At 45.1% G+C, this 18,750-nt stretch overlaps 1 protein-coding gene across 4 annotated transcripts in view; it reads left to right on the top strand.

Annotated features, from left to right (window-relative positions):
- Window positions 1–3,208: 3,208 nt before the first annotated feature.
- LOC109373604 (putative cuticle collagen 145) overlaps window positions 3,209–18,750 on the top strand; it is a 33,462-nt gene continuing 17,920 nt past the window's right edge. For 2 of the 4 annotated variants that reach the window (XM_019627614.1, XM_019627612.1), the window contains exon 1: window positions 3,209–4,693. In XM_019627614.1, the coding sequence (XP_019483159.1) occupies window positions 4,308–4,693 (386 nt within the window). In that variant the 5' untranslated portion in view covers window positions 3,209–4,307. Of the gene's footprint in view, window positions 4,694–5,114; window positions 5,244–5,431; window positions 5,787–10,584; window positions 11,893–18,750 lie in introns of those variants that run through there. The other 2 variants (XM_019627611.1, XM_019627613.1) reach the window with 2 other exon arrangements.

Genomic DNA, 18,750 nt, shown 5'->3' with positions numbered 1-18,750 from the left:
CATCTTAGCTGTAGAGGGCAGTGTCACTGGCCCTCATATGTGGGATCCGAACCGGGGCCCTCTGGCATCCCAAGCCAGTTCTTAACCAGTGCGCCACTCGGTCGGCCCAGAAAGGTTTTTTCTTGCCCAGCAACAACCCAGCCAATGAAAAGTCACAGCAAGGGCTGCCCAAGTGTCTCAGTTGGTTAAGAGCGCTTGCTCTAAGCAACAGGGTTGCCAGTTTGATTCCCACATGGGCCAGTGAGCTGTGCCCGAGCTGAGCTGCCGTGGAGCTGCCAATAGGTGGCAAGATGGCTCAGCTGGTGACAGCATGTTTTCTTAAGGTTGCGAGTTCGACTCCTGAATGGGATGGTGGGCTACACCCACCTGCAACTAAGATCGAACACGGCACCTTGAGCTGAGCTGCCCTGAGCTGCCGACAGGTGACCGATGGCTACAGAGTGTGCTCTTAGCAACAAGGTTTCCAGTTTGACTCCCACATGGGATGGTGGGCTGTGCCCACCTGCAACTAAGCTTGAACAGGGCACCTTGAGCTGAGCAGTGGCGAGCTGCCGACGGGCAGCTGGATGGTGACTGGAGTTGGAGCTGAGCTAGCTGCGCCCTCCACAACTAAGATTGAAGGACAACAAATTGGCTGTTCCCCTTCCCCAATTCCCCAATAAAAATCTTTAAAAAAAAAAACCATAACAGCAACTCACTCAACAAGAAGCTGCCACAACCCTGAATTCTCACTCTCCTCCCATGAACTTTCAGTCAAAGCGACCCCTCCCAACTCTCCTTTTTCCTCTATGAAAGAATACTTCTCTCCTTTGTTTTCCAGACTTGTCTACGTTTGCCTTAGTTGGTGTGCCACAAATTGCAATTCCTCTTCTATTACTGAATTAACTCAATTTTGCTGATGAAACACTTGGCTTTTTTATTTTTAAGGCTGACACTCCTTAGGAAATTAGAAAAAATAGCCAATAAATCCAAAATAAGCAAAAGAAAAAAATTATAAGTATTGAAAGGAAATTAAGAGAGAAGATTAACAAAACCAAAATCTGGTCCTTTGAAAAGATTGATAAAATCTATAAGCCTGTAGCCAGGTTAACTAGGAGTAAAAGAAAGAAGACACAAATCACTAATATCAGAAATGAAACAGGACATTACTACAGATCCCATGGACATTAAAAGGATAATAATGGAATACTAGAAACAATTCTATGCCTACAAATTTGATAACCTAGGTGAAATGGACAAATTTCTTGAAAGATACAATCTGCCAAACTCACACAAGAACATGAACAATCTGCATAGGCACCTATATATTGAACAAATTGAATCAATACTTTAAAATTATCCAAAACAGAAAACACCAGGCCAAGATGGGTTTACTGGTAAATTATATCAAACATGTAAGGAAGAAATAATACTAATTCTGGTAGCATGTACTCAATCTATTGAGATCTTGCTTCTAAGCATGTCAATAAATTTTGGCTCGAACTTTTATAAAATTTTTCTACAAAAAATTATACCAGCTCTCTACAATCTCATCCAGAATATAGGAGCACATAGAATACTTCCTAACTCATCCTGTAAGGCCAGCATTACTCTAATGCCAAAACAAGACAAATACAATATAAAAAGAAAACTACATACCAATATCATGAACAGAGATGCAAAAATCCTCAACAAAATATTACAAAATCAAACAATGTATAAAAAATATCAGACATGTAATGATGGCTCAACATTTGAAAATTAATGTAACCATTACATCAACAGGCTAAAGAAGAAAAATCATGTTGTTATATCAAGATGCAGAAAAAGCATTTGATAAATCAAAACCCTATAAAAATAAAAAAACTCTGCAAACTAGAACGAGAAGGTAACTTCCAAAACTTAATGGTGAGAAACTAGAATCTTTGCAGACTACATAATAGTCTGTAGAAAATCCAAAAGGATTGACAAAAGAAAAAAAAATTCTATAAGTGAGTGTAGCAAAGTTGCAGGTTATAGGTTATATTAAAAAATAAATCAATTGCTCTCCTATATAGCAACAATTAACGAATGGAAGTTGAAATTGAAAACACCTTAAAAACCATTTAGATTAAAAACCATTTACATTAAATTATGTTGAAAACCATTTAGATTAGCTCCCCAATAATGAAATGCCTAGGTATAAAGCTAAATACCAAATGCTGATGACAATGTGGAACCACAGGAGCTCTCATTCTTTGCTGATGGGGATGCAAAATGGTGCAGCCTCTTTGGAAGACAGTTTGGCTAAACATACTCTTATCATATGATCCAGCAATCCCACTCCTTGGTATTTACCCAAAGGAGTTGAAAGCTTATGTCTAACATAAAAACCTGCACACAGATGTTTATATAACAGCTTTATTCATAATTGCCCAAACTTGGAAGCAACCAAGATGTCCTCAGTAGGTAAATGGATACATAAACTGTTACATACAGTTATCAAGCTATGAATAGACATGGCAGCAACTTGAATGCATATTATTAAGTGAAAGATGCCAATCTGAAAAGGCTACATACTGTATGATTCCAACAATATGTCATTCTGGAAACGGAAAAACTATGGAGACAAGAAAAAGATTAGTGGTTACCAGGGGCTGGGGAGAGGGAGGGATGAATAGGTAGGTGGAGCACAGAGGATTTTCATGCAGTGAAAATACTCTAAATGATGCTACAATGATGGATAAATATCATTATACATTTGTCCAAACATTGAGAATGCAAAACATCAAGAGAGAGCCCTAATGTAAACTATGGACTTTGAGTATTAAAGATGTATCAATGCAAATGTACCACTGTGGGGCAGAATGTTGATAGTGCAGAAGGCTGTGCATGTGTATGGGTAGGAGGTATATGGCATATCTAGGTACCTTCTGCTCAATTTTGCTGTTAACCCAAAACTGCTTTAAAATAAAGTCTATTTTTTAAAAATTGACCTGTAAAGGCTGAAAAAGCCGAAAACGAAGCAAGAGAAAACAAAGATGATAATGAAAATAAAGAGAAGGCTGGAGATAAGGATGAAAACAATTAGTTTTGTTGAAGCTGGTATTAACAAAGATGTTTCTTGTCTATAAAGCATTTAACCCATTACAAATGTCACTATTTCTAATTTCTTTTTAAAAGAAAGGAAATTTAGGCTAGATTTGTTTTTCATTTTAAGACTTCTTGTATACTCAATAGCATATTGTATGTGTCTTTAAACAGTCTTGTCTTTTCATGTAGTTTTCATTAGCCACTGACGGTCCATGGAGGTTAAACCTGGCCTGGTTTAACTCTTTGAGGATGGCAGATTGTTCTAGTTCACATGCATTTGATGCAGCCTCAATGAAGTAATCATTGTTCTGTTAACTAAATATCACATTGTAATTGCAAAATCCTACATATGTATTGAAAAGAAAATCTGAGCCCCGGCTTCTATTCATACCTGGACATGGGCCAGGGAAGAGTAGGTGTGAGGGTCTCTGTTGGGCTGGTTCCCCTGTCTACGCCCCCACCACCTCCACCGCACCTGAGGTGACCCCAGCTTCGACCAGTCAGGCTTGAGATAGTAGATGATGCCATCCAGGGCGCCAGACAGCAGCATTCCACGCACGAGCAGCACAACGAGAACCACGTAGGGGAATGTAGTGGTGAAGTACATGATCTGGAGAGCCGGGTTGCTCAGAGGGGCCCCATAGCACCCACCTCCTCCTTAGAGGCCCCCAGCGTGGGCAGCCTGAGGCGGGCAGGCCACGTCCCCCACCACGGGACAGCGTGGTCAGAGGTCAGAAGGGAGGCCAGTGGGAAGACCCCCTCGTCCTCCTCAGAGCCATGGCTCCTCCCAAAGGAAGCCAGGTGCTCCTCGGGGGCACCAGCAGCCCCATGGTATGCACAGGTAAGCCGAGAGGGAGAGCAGAGGCAGGACTGTTCCTGAGGAGGGGCAGGTCCTACACCTCCTATGCCCTAGTCTCCAGGTCATCCTCTGAGGAGGGGACCTTGGTTGCTGGGATTAAAAGTAGGTCAGCAAGAGACACAAGCAAGAGTGACAATGACCACAGGAAAATATCGAGTAGGGGGTCTGTTTTCAAAGAAACATGGGGGTTACATAGGACTCTGAGCGGCAGATTCCATGCGGGAGTACTTATCAGTTAAACGCCCTACCGGATATCTGCCACGGATTGGCGGGAATCATTCCTCATTTGCGCAGGCGCCCCCTGGAGATCCCGAATTGCATTGCGCATGAGAGGGTGGAACTTCGTGAGAGGGCCTCAGTCCCTCAGCGGCGGGCTGAGAGTGCCGACAGATTCAAGATGGACTCTGAGGGGAACAGGGCAGTCGCAGCCGCTTTAGTACAGGCTGCCGACGAAGGTGCCGGTGAAGCACCTGGGGCACAGGGTAGCCCCGGCGGCCCTGAAGGCCTGGGCCTCGCAGGCATTGCGGAAGGCCAAGGTGGTCCTGGCGGCCCGTGTGGCCCTAGTGGTGCTGGTGGCCCTGACGACCAGAGTGGCCCTGGCAGTCCTAATGACCAGGACGACAACAACCAGGGAGGCCCTGGTGTCCTGGGCGGCCCTGGAGTCGGAGCGGAGGGATCAGCAGCCGAAGATGCTCCCAGTGTCGTGCGGGCGGCACATGCTTCAGGGCCAGGTGGAGATGCAGCAGCAGGCGCTGTAGGACCAGGAAACCAACATGTCGTCTTGAATCCTTTCCAATGAGCCCCTGCGGCCTAGTGGCCAAGGGATGGGTCAGGGACATCCCGCAAGGCCAGGGTTGGCTTTGGGGGAATGGGGACAGAGCAGCCTGGGGGAAACAGAAGTGGGAGCAGGGAGGGGAACCTGGGGTAGCCTGGTGGGAGGCAGAGTCGACACCTGAGGAGGCTGAGGAGGCTGGTGGTGGGGAAGCAGCCTGAAGGGGTGGGGGAGGTGGGACAGGATGAACTGAGGGAGGAGGGAGGCAGGCTGAGGTGGCAGGACTGGGTGTGCCTGTGCATGGGGGGGGGGGGGATGTGGGGATGAACGACCTGAGCGGAGCCCCGGGGAAGGCCAGCCTCCGAGATATAAGAGAGCCTGAGGCCCTGGCACATTCCGCAGCAGATGGCGCCTTAACCACGTGACCCTCAGCATGGTCACTGTGCCTTTTGAGTCCTTTCTGGAGGCAGAGATGGCCAGCCTGGCCATGGAAACAGATATCCAACACCCCTGGCAGGGAGTTCAAAAGGAGGTCACAGTGAATGGCAGCGTCCTGGTTGTGTGAGTTCTAGAATGAGCCAAGAAAGAGGTGGTAGCACGTGCCAAGGGCCTAAGTTGCAATCTTAGCCCCAAAGGGTCTCTGTAATAGATGCAGGGAGACACTCAGGTGTTAGGTCTCAGGAGGGGGTGTGGTGTGCTGGGTGCGAGAGAGAGTCTTCACCTTTAACTTGATTTTTATGCCTCTTTAGCAGATGGATTGCTGAAGACACTGATCGTCTCCGAGTTTCCATTTACTCCTTCTTAGAACGGCTTTCCGTGGTGTTCCGGAACATTCAGCTCATTCGGCACCTCCTTCCAACAGGTTTCGACATCTAAAACGGGGCTGGGACCTAACACTGTGACTCCTACTAGGCAGTGCACAGGGAAATGATTACTGAAGTAGTGCCCCTCTCTTGCCCGTATTTTTGTTTGGCTCCCTGGGTACACATGTGTTGCATCCCTGTTGCTTGAGAAATGGGATGATTAAATGTCTGTTTCTGCAGAAATCAACACTGAGCTACTGTTCTCTGTCCAACTTTCTCTTCAGCTACTGTGTCTGCACAATTTCTTGCCTTTGTCTTCATGTTGGAGGGGTGGGGAAGTTCTAGGATTCAGATAGTCATATAATGTAGTAATTGAAGACAACTAGGAAATGCAAGAAAATTAAAATCAATTGTGTCCTGACATTCAGCATTCAGTAGTCTCAACATTTTGGAATATCTTTCTACTTTTATACTTGTATTTATACGTTCAATGTGTAAGACTATTAGTTATAAGTTATGTTTTCGCAACCTTAACAGTAACTTCTCCTGAAGTTATTTCATTGAATGTGTGATCATTATCTTTTTGAAAGTCCTTCAAAAATATGTTACTGAATGAAAGGATGAATGAAAGATGCATTATAAGGTAATTATTGTACATTTATTTTTTTCATTATTGTGGTTAATGATTCAATGGAATTCTTATATACTTTTTTTTTTTGGAGGGCAGTGTAACTGGCCCTCATATGTGGGATACGAACCGGGGCCCTCTGGCATCCCAAGCCAGTTCTTAACCATCGCGCCACTTGGCCGGCCCGGAATTCTTATATTTAAGTCTTTCCATGCATGGTTATTTCCTGAAGATAGAGTCCAAAAATGTAAAGATAGTGACCTCAATGTTTAATTTCTATTTCTTTTTCAATACCCTGGATCACCCTTGCTCTTCTGACACCATGCCTCCCACCAGATTTCTGGTTTTTCAACATCCTTGTCCCCATTGGGTTGGTTTCCTACTACAAGAAAAACTTAGTTTACATAAGAGGACTAAAAATCCAGACCCACTAAAATAGGAATGTTCTGGCTGACTGCACTTGTTTCAGGTCAGCAGGGAAACGTGCTGGCACAGTTGGTTCAGAATTTCGGTAGGGGCATTTAGCTCCGTGTAAAACACTGTTTATCCTGCAATCTTGCTAAACTCACTACTTAGTTCTAAAGATTTTATTGGGAAATTGGGAAAGGGGAATACTGTTAGGGAATTGGGGAAGGTGAACAGCCAAGTTGTTGTCTTTCAGTCTTAGTTGTGGAGGACGCGGCTATTCAGCTCCAAGTCCAATCACCATCCGGCTGCCTGTTGGTAGCCCAGGGCAGCTCAGCTCAAGGTGCCATGTTCAATCTTAGTTGCAGGTGGTCATAGCCAACCATCCCATGTGGGAGTCAAACCAACAACCTTGTTAGGAGGACATGCTCTCACCATCTGAGCCATCCTGCCACCTATTGGGAGCTCAGCAGCAGCTCAGCTCGGGCGCAGCTCACTCGCCCATGTGGGAATCGAACTGGCGATGCTGGTGCTCAGAGCTTGTGCTCTAAGCTACTCGGCCATCCCTCTGGTAATTTTTTTTTGTATTGTAGACAGTATGTATTTTTCCTTGGGAGCTGAGTACGTTTTTTATTCCTAAATAATTTCCTGAACTTTGTAAATGGGATGTTCTTAACTGACTTCATAACAGTTTGATCCCTGTGAGTCTTGCTTTTTAATATTTACTCCATGGGCCCAGAGCAGCTTTTGGTGTAGAGTGAAGTGTTTTCCACACTAGTGAGACAGGATCCCTCTGATGTCATGCCTGTGTCGGTCAGTATTCGCCCGGATGCTCAGGGCACCCTCGGCAGACCTCCAGGATCCTCTCTGCCTGCAGCCCTGGGTCGACAGTACACTGACTGAGCTGTAAGGCCCAACTTCAGTCTGGTCCTTCCTCCCTCCCCGGGCAAGGCCCAGAGTCAGTCTACTGCCTGGCCCCACGGACGGACTACTGAAGCTGCTGGTGGCTTTAACACCTGAGTCAGGTCATGGAAGTCCTGTGTTCCAAACCCGCCCTGGGCTCCCCTCTCACTCAGACACAGCCAAATCCTTCACAGTGGCCTATGGAGTGCTATACAATCAGGGCCGCGTCCTCTCTGGCTTCCTCCCGTCCCTTTTCTACTGTGCTCTGTCTGATCCAGCCACTTGGCCTCGTCCCCTTTCTGAAACACATCAGGCCCACTCCTGCCTCAGGGCCTTTGCACTGGCTCTTTCCTGTCTGGAATTCTCTTTCCCCGGGGACCCACCTGGCTTATTCCCTGACCTCCTTCAGGTCCTTCTCAGATGTCACCCGCTCTGAGATGCTTTTCTGGCCACCGCATTAAAATGGCATTCCACTTCTCCCATCCCCTGCATTCCTTATTATCTGCATGCAGTATCCGCAGCTCTGAGAATACGACCTCATGGCACACAGTAGGCCAAGACACACGTGCTCTTTAAACAGACCATGGTGTCTGTCAGCCGAGTCTCACCAAAGGGCATTCTCTTGGCCCAGAACCCTCCCAGCCTGCCCCTGCTCCCCTCCTTCACTCTGCATTCATGGGTGGGAGAGGGGAGAAGAGGCTGGTAGGTTCACTATGATGGATATACAACCAGGACAGGAAGGAGGTGCCAGACGTTAAGGAGATTGTGTGCATTGGTGCCACTGGGTGTGGGGGGTGGTTTGAACACAGCAATGACATGATGTGCCTTCCATCTTAGCAGATTTTCTGTTCCAAGTTGACTATGGCCTGAGGGAGGCCAGGGCAGAAGGCCTGTGATAGGTTGGTAACATCCAGGAAGGCACATATTTACAGATGCAGATGGTGAAGTGGAGATAAATTAAGTATACAGCTGGTTGGGGGTACAAATAATAAGAAGGGAGGAGCTGTCACAACCCTTGGCACAAGGGCAGGAAGCTGAGGGTGTTGCTGCTGGGATGGGGGGTTTGGTTTTGTCACCCTCTTCCCGCCTGGGGGCCCAAAGCAAGGCCCTAATGAAGGGTTCCAGTTGTGCCAGGGGCATATTGGTGTGGTGAGCTCAACTGTGCCACCCAATCCCGGACTCAGTCCTGAGTTCCAGGTGAGAGCCTGTCCACATTGACAGGAGCAGGGTCCAAGACTGAGAAAGCCCCTCCTCACCGGTTCTGCCACCCTTAGCTGTTTGTTGCTGGTCATGAGGCTCATGATCTGTTCCAGCTTCTGGGCAACTTAGGTGAGGTAGACAAAGTCTCTGAAAGGCACAAATTACTAAAACGAAGACAATAAGGAAAAATAATATCTGAGCTAGTCTGTGTCCAGTAAGGAAAATGCATTCATGACCCAAAACCTCCCCACGAATAAAACTCCAGGCCAGGCACTATGTTTATTGCTTCTATCAAACATTTAAGCAAGAAGTTTTCCTGGTCTCACACATTGTTTTCCAAAAATAGAAGAATGTGAACAATATTATTGTGAAACAAAAGACAGACAAATATAATAGCAAGAAGACAACTGCAGACCAATATCCCCTTGAGCATTGATGTGCAAGAATTACGTACCTAAAAATTCATAAACCAAATTCCACGATATAGTGAAAGACTAATGTGCTGTGATGATGTGCATCTTATCCTCGAAAAGCAAGGTTAAAGGACTAACACAGCCTAATTTCAGAAGTTATTCTAAATGTACAGAAATCAAGATGGTGTGGAACTTGGTACCAGGGTGGACACGTAGATCTGTGGGCTAGAATTCGAAGTCCAGAAGCAGACCCACGCATATAGGGTCACTGGATTTTCAACAAAGATGTCAAGATAATTCAATGGGGGAAGGATAGATAATATTTTGAAGAAATGGATATGGAATATCCATATTGGTAGGGTAAGCTTCAACCTCCTTGGCTACTGGCTTGGTGTGCACAAAGATTAACTTAAATCAGCCATACCTGATGAGATAAGTAAAGAGTTAATACGAACGGGTTTGTAAGCTGGCAGGATAGTACAGGCAAAGAATTAACAGATGTGAGGTTGTAAGCTGGCAGGAATAAGTTTAAACATTAACTATTTGCAATCCCCTGGCTTGCACTGCACCTGCAAACTGACAAGCACCTTACATCCAACATAGGTGGGAACAGAATGGTTTCCAATCACAACAGCAACCCCCTGCAAGCTGGCATTCATCATAGATGGAAGAGGACAATTCCCAGGAGAAGACAATTGTAATGGCATCCCCCTCCCTGCAAGCTAACAAGCACCCTACATCCTGCACAGGAAAATATAAAACCCCTGCACTCCTTATCGGTGCAGCTGTCTCCATCCGACTCTGCCCTGGCAAACTTCTGCCAGTATCTCTCTTACCCCTCTGTCTCGGCAGCTCTTTCTATCAGACTGCCTTTGCAAAACTTCTTTTGCCAGAACTCTCTCTTTGTTTTTGGCTTTCAATAAATCTTTTCTTATTACTCTTGTAGAGCCTCGTGGATGATTTCAAGTTTTGCAAAGGACCCGGGGTTAATTTTATGCCAATAAAATACCTACATGTGTAAAAGCTAAAACTACAAAACTTTAAGGACTCATAGGGGAAATGTCTTTGTGACCTTTTGGTAGGCAAATATTTCATAGATGAAGGCAATACCACAAGCATGTAGTGAGATTATATCACTACTCTGTTCATAATAGTATGATTTTCCTAGGACTTTGATAAGAACATACAGTCATGCACCCACATAACGATGTTTAATTGAACCACAGACCACATACCTGATGGTGGTGCCATAAGATTATAGTGGGGAAAAATCCCTATCTTCTTGTGACTTCATAGCTGTCCTGATATGAGTCCGCAATGAATTACTCATGCGTTGGTGATGATGCTGGTGTAAACCAGCTTACTGCCCTGCCAGTCGTGTAACAGTATAGCACATATGATTGTGTACAGTACATAACACCTGATAATGATAATAAACCACCATGTAAATGGTTTATGTATTTACTGTACTATATTTTAATCGTTAATTTGAAGTCTATTATTTCTACTTATATAAAAATTGTTATAAAACAGTATACCATATTATGCAGGCAGCAGCCTCATACATCTCCTGTTTACTGTGTCTCCGATTGCATCATTTCCTCGTGTTCCAGACAAACAGGTGAGACAGACATCCCTAAAGGAGGTCCACACAGACCTTCCAAACAGGTGAGTGAGGAACAGAAAGGAACTGGGATGGAGGGCAGAGACGGGACCCCCCGACACAGGGAAGGGGCAGCTGCTGCCCGGGGCTCTCCTTCTCAGGAGAGAAGGCTGCTGGGCCTGGATTTGGAGAAGGGGGAGGATTGTGCAGCCATGGGGTGGGGATCAAGTGACCCGGGTTGAAGTACCTGCCCCCTACTTGGACCCAGACCTTATTCTAGTCACCACCTGTTGCAACACTGGTTCCTGGCAGAGACCCCCACCAAAAGGCAATGCTGCCCCAGCCTTGCTGTCACTCCCAGCTCTCCGTGTCCAGCTGTACCTTCCCTGTTGACTTGACCCAGACACAGAAGTGAACCAGCACTCAGCAGGCCGGCAGACACAGGGTTCCATCCCAGTTGAGGGCCCTTGGCACCTCCCGCCCCGAGCAACCAGAAGACATTGGCCCTGGGGAGAGGAAGAGCCCGTGAGGGCTGTGCCAGCAGAGGGAAAAGCGACTGGGAGCCGTCCCAGTGGTGGTGCTCCCCCTCCTGCAGCCCTTGTGACCAGCGGGTCTCTCCTCAGCACCTGGGGCGGCCCTGGTCCAAGCCTGCCCTTTGGAAGCATCTCTGTTTGTGCCTGGAGCCCCGGAGTTTGTCCTGGGGAGAGGCGGTAGGGCTTGCGGCCATCCCCCTCCCCCAGTCTGGCTGTCACCACAGAGTAATAGTGCCCACTGTGAGAAATGGTGCAGAAGGAGCAAGGCCCACACATCCTGGCTCCCACAAGGCCTTGGCTTGGGGGGTCCCCCGAGGGCAGGCAGGGCCCAATACTGACTCCTGCTGGGAATACCCCTGGGCTGGGCCACCTCTGCAGCCCAGAGAAAGAGGCAGGCCCAGCCTGGCCCAGAGACTCCTGACTCACTCCCATAACTCGATGACAGGGGAAACGCAGTCAGCCTGCCACACTTGGCTGGCACTGGCACAGGCTTAGAGGCTCATGGTCAAGCATGAGGCCGGGCAGGCTTGGCGGCGAACACTCACGTGCACAACAGCCTCACAAGGGGCGACTCTGGAGTGGTGGCAAGACATGTTCGCGCAGGCGCGCTGGGGAAACCAACTGCCGCTAACCGCCAAGGGGCGGAGCTTCCTGAAGGACCCCTGAAGTTCAACTGTTCAGCCTGTGTTCGGAGTTTGGAAGTAGAGGCTGAGGTACCATGCAGGCCGCAGGCCAAGGCCCAGGCGGTGCGGCCAGCGGTGATGAAGGCCAGGGCCGTCCGGGTGACTCTGGCGGCCCAGATGGCCCTGTAGGCCACGAGGGCCCCGCTGGAGGCGGCGCGGGGGAGGCTGGTGGCGGGGCCTGTGGAGCTCCACGGGTTGCGCCGGCACTCCACGCTCCCTCGCCGGGCAGAAATGCTGTGGAGCCGGGCCAGCAGGCTGGGCCCGCAGCCAGAGGACCAAGTCGCCAACAGCTCCAGTAGTATCCTATTTGAGGAGTGGCCGGGTGGCCAGGGGACAGACCTGGGGGAGGGGTCAGCCTGGGGGTACGGAGTAAAGGGGGGAGAGAGGGGAGCAGCGTGGCTGGGGGGATGGGCCAGCGGTGGCCAGGAGAGATGGTGGGGGAGATGGACTGAGGGAGCAGGAAGGAGGGGAGCAGATGGGATGGGGTCGAGGGGGGTGACAGAGGCCTGGGGCCAAGCTGGCAAAGGCGGCCTGAGGCACAAGCAGTTGGCATTGGATGGTGCCTTAACTGAATCTCCACCAGCTCTCTTTCAGTGCCTTTTTCGTCACCCGTGGAGGCAGAGATGGCACGCCTGTACATGGTTCTACATGGTCAACCCCAACGCGAGACGGTTCGGAAGGAGTTCACAGTGTCTGGCAATATGCTGGAAATGTTAGTTCTAAAATGGGCCATTGTGGCGGTGGTGGCAGGTGGCTACAGGGTCAGCCTCCTGTGGGTCATTCTCTTCTTTTTGGGGAGCTGTTTTATTTATTGATATTTTTTTACAGTTAACATTTGATATTATTTTATTATTATTATATTAGTTTCAGGTGTACTGCATAGTGTTCAGACATTTACACAATTTATGAAGTGATACCCCTGATAAGTCTAGTACCCATCTGGCACTACATATATATTTATTACACTATCATTGACTGCATTTCCTATGCTGTATTTTACACCTACCTGACTGTTTTGTAACTACCAATTTGTTCTTCTTAATCCCTTCATCCTTTTCAGCCAGCCCCCTAACCCCTTTCCATGTGGAAACCATCAGTTTGTTCTCTGTATCTATGAGTCTATTTCTGGGTTTTTTGTTCATTTATTTTGTTCAATAGATTCCACATATAAGTGAGATTATATGGTATTTGTCTTCTATTTGACTTGTTTCCCATAGTATAATACTCTCTAGGTACATCCATGTTGTTGCAAATGATTGGATTTCAGTTCCTTTGTGTTTGAGATATATATAGATATATAGATATAGATAGACATATATCACTTTTTCTCTACACAATCATCTATTGATGGGCTCTTAGGTTGCTTCTATATTTTGGCTATTGCAAATAGCACTGCAGTGAACATGGGAGTGAATACATCTTTTCAAATTAGTGCTTTGGATTTCTTCAGCTAAATACTCAGAAGTGAGATTGCTGAGTCACAAGGTAGTTGTACTTTTAATTTTTTGAGGAAACTTCATACTGTTTTCCACAGTGGCTGCAACAATTTGCAATCCCACCAATAGTGCATGAGGGTTCCCTTTTATCCACATCCTCCCCAACACTTGTTTGTTGATTTATTGATGATAGTCATTCTGACAGGTGTGAGGTGGTATCTCATTATGGTTTTTATTTGCATTTCCCTGATGATTAGTGATGTTGAGCATCTTTTCATATGTCTATTGGCCATCTATCTGTATGTCCTCCTTGAAGAAATGTCTATTCAGGTCCTCTGCCCATTTTCAATTGGATTGTTTGTTTTTATTTTGGTACAGAGTTGTATGAGTCTTTATGAATTTTGTATGTTAACCCCTTATCAGGTGTATCACTGCCAAATATCTTCTCCTATTTGGTAGGTTATCTTTTCATTTTGTTGATGGTTTCCTTTGCTTTGCAAATACTTTTTAGTTTGATATAGTCCCATTTTGTTATTTTTTTCTTTTGTTTCACTTTCCTGAGGAGATAATATCAGAAAAAATATTACTAAGAGCAATGTCAGAGAGTTTACTGCCTATGTTTTCTTCTAGGAGTTTTATGCTTTTGGGTCTTACATTTAAGTCTTTAATCCATTTTTAGTTTATTCTTGTGTATGGTGTAAGGAGGTGGTCTAGTTTCATTTTTTTGCATGTATATGTCCAGTTTTCCCAACAACACCATTTGTTGAAGAGACTGTCTTTACCCCATTATATATTCTTACCTCCTTTGTCATAGAATAAATGACCATGTAAGCATAGGTTTATTTCTGGTCTCTCTATTGTGTTCCATTGATCTGTGTGTCTGTTTTTAAGCCAGTACCATGCTGTTTTGATTACCATAGCCTTGTAGTGTAGTTTCATAACAGGTAGCATGATACCTCCAACTTTGTTCTTCTTTCTAAAGATTGCTGTGACTATTTGGGATCTTTTATGGTTCCATATGAATTCTAAGATTACTTGTTCTAGTTCTGTGAAAAATGCCATTGGTATTTTGATAGGGATTGCTTTGAATCTATAGATTGATTGCTTTGGGTAGTATGGATATTTTAATGATGTTAATTCTTCCTTTCTGTAAAGAGGGTATACGCTTCCATTTATTTGTATCTTCTTCAGTTTTTTTTTTTTGTCAATGTCTTATAATTTTCCAAGTACAGGTCATTACCTCCTTGGTTAAATGTATTCTGAGGTATTTTATTTTTTTATTTTTGATTCAATTGTAAATGAGATTGTTTCCTTAATTTCTCTTTGTCATAGTTTGTTATTGGTGTATAAAAATGCAACCAATTTCTTTTCTTTTTTAAAGATTTTATTGGGGAATTGGGGGAGGGGAACAGCATTGGGGAATTGGGGAAGGGGAACAGGGAAGTTGCTGTCCCTTCGCTCTTCAGTCTAGTTGTGGAGGACGTCGCTTCACTGGCCCATGTTGGTATTATCATTGCGCTTTTTCCGGCTAAGGCAGTCGGTCGCCGGTCATTGGATGGCCTCTCACAGTGGCTCTTGGCAGCTCACGCTGGCTGCCGGCCACTCACAGTAGCTCATGGCAACCCACTGCCACAGGGGCTGCAGCCTATGCCGTCACCGGCGACTCATTGCAGCCCAGCTCCAGGTTGAGCTGTTGTTCAGCATCTTAGCTGTGGAGGGCAGTGTAACTAGCCCTCATATGTGGGATCCGAACCGGGGCCCTCTGGCATCCCAAGCCAGTTCTTAACCATCGCGCCACTCGGCCGGCCCAATATTTTGTATTTTTCTAGATTGCTTTTCATTTCTGTTCTGATCTACTCACTTGAGGCTGTTTGTTGTTCTTTTTCTAGTTTGTTTGGGTGTAATGTTGGATTTTTTTATTTGAGACTTTTGTTGTTATTGTTGTATTCTGAAATAGGCCTGTATTGCTATGACATTCCTGTATATCCTTTCTTTGTATCCCATAGGTTTGGGCTTTTTGTGTTTTCAGTGTTATTTGTCTCAAGGTATCTTTTTATTTCTTTTTTGATCTCATTGTTTACCCATTCATTGTTTTGTAGCAGTTATTTAGTCTCTATATGTTTATGTGTTTTCAGTTTTTTTTCTTGTAATTGATTTCTAGTTCCCTACCATTGTGATTAGAAAACATGCTTGATCTAATGTTAGTCTTCTTAAATTTATTGGACTTGTTTGTGTTCTATCTTGAGAAATGTACCATGGGCACTTGAAAAGAATATATATTCTGCTGCTTTCATGTGAAATGCTCTAAAAATATCAATTAAATCCATATAGTCTAGTGTGTCCTTTAAGGCCACTGTTTCCTTGTTGACTTTCTTTCTGGAAGATCCATCCACTGGTGTCAATGGGGGTGTTAAACTACCCTACGATGACTGTATTACTGTCGATCTCTCCCTGTATGTCTGTCAATATGCACCAAATACATTTAGTTGCTCCTCCTATGTTGGGTGCATAAATGTTTTTCAGGGTTATATCATCTTCATTGATTCCTTTATGATTATGAAATGTCCTTTGTCTAGTACAGCCTTTGTTTTAAACTCTATTTTGTCTGATATAAATATTGCTACCCTAGCTTTCTTTGTTTCATTCCATTTGCATGAACTATCTTTTACCATCCCTTTACTTTCAGTCTGTGTGTTTCTTTCCATCTGAAGTAGGTCCCCTGTAGACAATATATGTATAGGTCTTGTCTTTTTCTCCAATGAGCTACCCTGTGTCTTTTGATTGGAGCATTTAATCCATTTACATTTAAAGTAATTATTGATAGGTACATCGTTATTGCCGTTTCATTATTCATGTTTCTGTTCTTTGTTTCCTCCACTTCTTCTTGAAGAAGACTCTTTAACAGTGACTGTAATACTGGTTTGGTGGTGATAAACCCCTCTAGCTTTCTCTTGTTTGGGACTGAGGGTCATTGTAACAGTGAATTGGAGACACCCAAAGGTCAGGTCTAAGGAGGTACACATAGTGCACTGGGCCTGTCTCCACCTGAAGCGGGAGACAGAGATACGTGCAGAGTTCTCTATCACATGTAACTTGATTTTCTTTTTCTCTCATTTAGCCAACTGACTGCAGAAGATACTGACCAACTCCGAATTTCTGTCAACTGCTGTTTCGAGCAGCTTTCCCTGTTGGTTCAGACCATGGAGCACTTTGTACCCCCATTTTTTGCTAAGCCTAAGCAGTGAAAAAGGGGGCTAAGTTTAACCTGTAGTCCCTTCTATGGCAGCACATCCTTCCCCAGGGCACTGATTCCTACCGCAGTTGTTACTTTATACTGGGGTCCTAATTGTTTGCTTGTGGAGGCCTCAGGCACTCTCGACTCAACTATTTCCCCTTTCCTGAAGAGAGGGGTCCAAATTGTTTGTTACAGCAGGAAATAAAACTGAACAACTGTTATTGTGCACCTGAGTTTATTTTCAGCTGCTGCGCCTCCTCATTTTCTTGCCTTCGTCTCAGGTTTGGAAGGGCGGTCTGGGATTCAGCTATTCTAGTAGGACAAGGCAATTGAATACAATTTAGGAAATGGAAGAAAATGGAGTGTGTGCTGTCATCCAGTATTAACAGCTATATGCACTTTGCAATACTTTTTTCATTTTATCATGGCATTTATATATTAAATACATAACAATACTACAAGGTATACTTTTTGCAAGTTCAGAGAGAATTTTACTCAGTTATTTTTATTTATCAGGAGGAGAGCTTTTTAAAAAATTTTTTGCAAATGTAATTGGATGCATAAAAGAAGTACTGTAATATAATTGTTGACCAGATTTCCCTATTGTAAGTCACGATTCAATGGAATTCTCCTATATGATTTTGCCTGAGCGGCTGGCTATTTCTTCAAGAGAGATTCTGAAAGGTTGAATTCTGGAATAAAAATTTCTGTTTCTGTTTATTCTTTTAAGGCTGTTAGTCCAGAGTTCACAATTGCTATTCAGAAAGTGTGCCCTCCCTCCAGAATTCTAGTTTGCCCACCTCCTTACACCAGTAGGTCTGATTCCTGACAGAATAAAAGACTTAGTTTGCCTGCGAAGATAAAACAACCCAGAAACACTAAATTGGAATTTTGTGGCTTACTAACCTTGCTTCAGATCAGGGAAGAAAAGTGTTGAGAATACTGGTTCAGCATTTGTGGGGAGGAGTCAACTCCCTCTCATATATCTTGTTTGCTTAACAATCTCGTTTGTATTTTAACAGCTCTTCTGGGATTACATCAGATTTTCTACATACATAATCAGGTTGTCTGCACATACGGCCGTTTTACTTTCTCCTTTCCAATTTGGATGCCTATTTGTGATCGATTGATCTCCTCATACTGGGGTAGAATTGTTCTGCTTCTTTGCATGCCTGTAATTTTAGATTGGATGCCAGACATTGTGAAATTTCACCTTGGGTGACACTTGTGTTCCCAAACCTATTCTTGAGCTTTGTTCTGGGATTCTGGCAAATTATGTGGAAACTGATAGGCTGTATTAGATTAAGAAATAATCTTTTCTGCTCTTATTCTTTTCAAGATTGGAATTGGATGTTAAAGTTGATGAAATGTCTGCACCACAGAAGAAGACACCTGTTGGTTTCGTCACCCACCATCCATTCCCCATCCGCTGGTACCAGGAACCTTATTTCCTCCTAGACATGCCCTTTTCCCCTCCCCTCAGCAGTTATGCTTCTGATGGGGTTGACTTCACCTCTGGTTCCACGGGTGAGCATGTGGCTGAGGCCTGACCAATCAGAGCACTGCTTTCTTCCAGCCATGCTGACCCCATCAACCAGGGACACGTTTGCAGTGGCAGGGGTGCATGCAGACACTGAGTAGAGGAGAAGCTGGAGCAAGAAAGGTAAATCTCAGAGAACCAAATCTTGGATCCAGACATGCCTGACGCCAGGAGCTACCCCAGGACCTTTCCGTTACACTGACCCAGTAATTCTCCTTTTGGCTTAAGCCAATGGGGATACTTATTTTGTCTCATTTTTTTTCACTAGCAATAGAAGTGTCTTGACTGTTGCTGTATTTAAGAACCACAGTTTTGTTACCGGAGAACAGACCCTTCTTGGTGTGGTGTCCAGGCTCCTGGTATCTCGAGCAAAGAATTGAACAGGACAACGAAAGGCAGTGGTGAAAGAGCAGTTTATTAGAAGCCAAAGTACACTCTTCAGGGATAGGAGTGGGCCTGAGCAAAAAAGAGTGGCTGAAGGGCTTTGGCTAGTGATACCTTGGTGTGTTGTTTTTTGTTTTGTTTCTTTTTTAATATAATTAAGCTGATTTCGGGCCAGCCGAGTGGCACGTTGGTTAAGAGCTGGCTTGGGATGCCAGACGGCCCCGGTTCAGATCCCACATATGAGGGCCAGTGACACTGCCCTCTACAGCTAAGATGCTGAACAACAGCTCAACCTGGAGCTG

The sequence above is a fragment of the Hipposideros armiger genome, unplaced genomic scaffold, assembly GCF_001890085.2.
Source record: "Hipposideros armiger isolate ML-2016 unplaced genomic scaffold, ASM189008v1 scaffold_738, whole genome shotgun sequence".
Classification (NCBI taxonomy): Eukaryota; Metazoa; Chordata; class Mammalia; order Chiroptera; family Hipposideridae; genus Hipposideros; species Hipposideros armiger.
The sequence above is the reverse complement of the archived record's forward strand: the minus strand, read 5'-3'. Positions and strand labels throughout refer to the sequence as shown.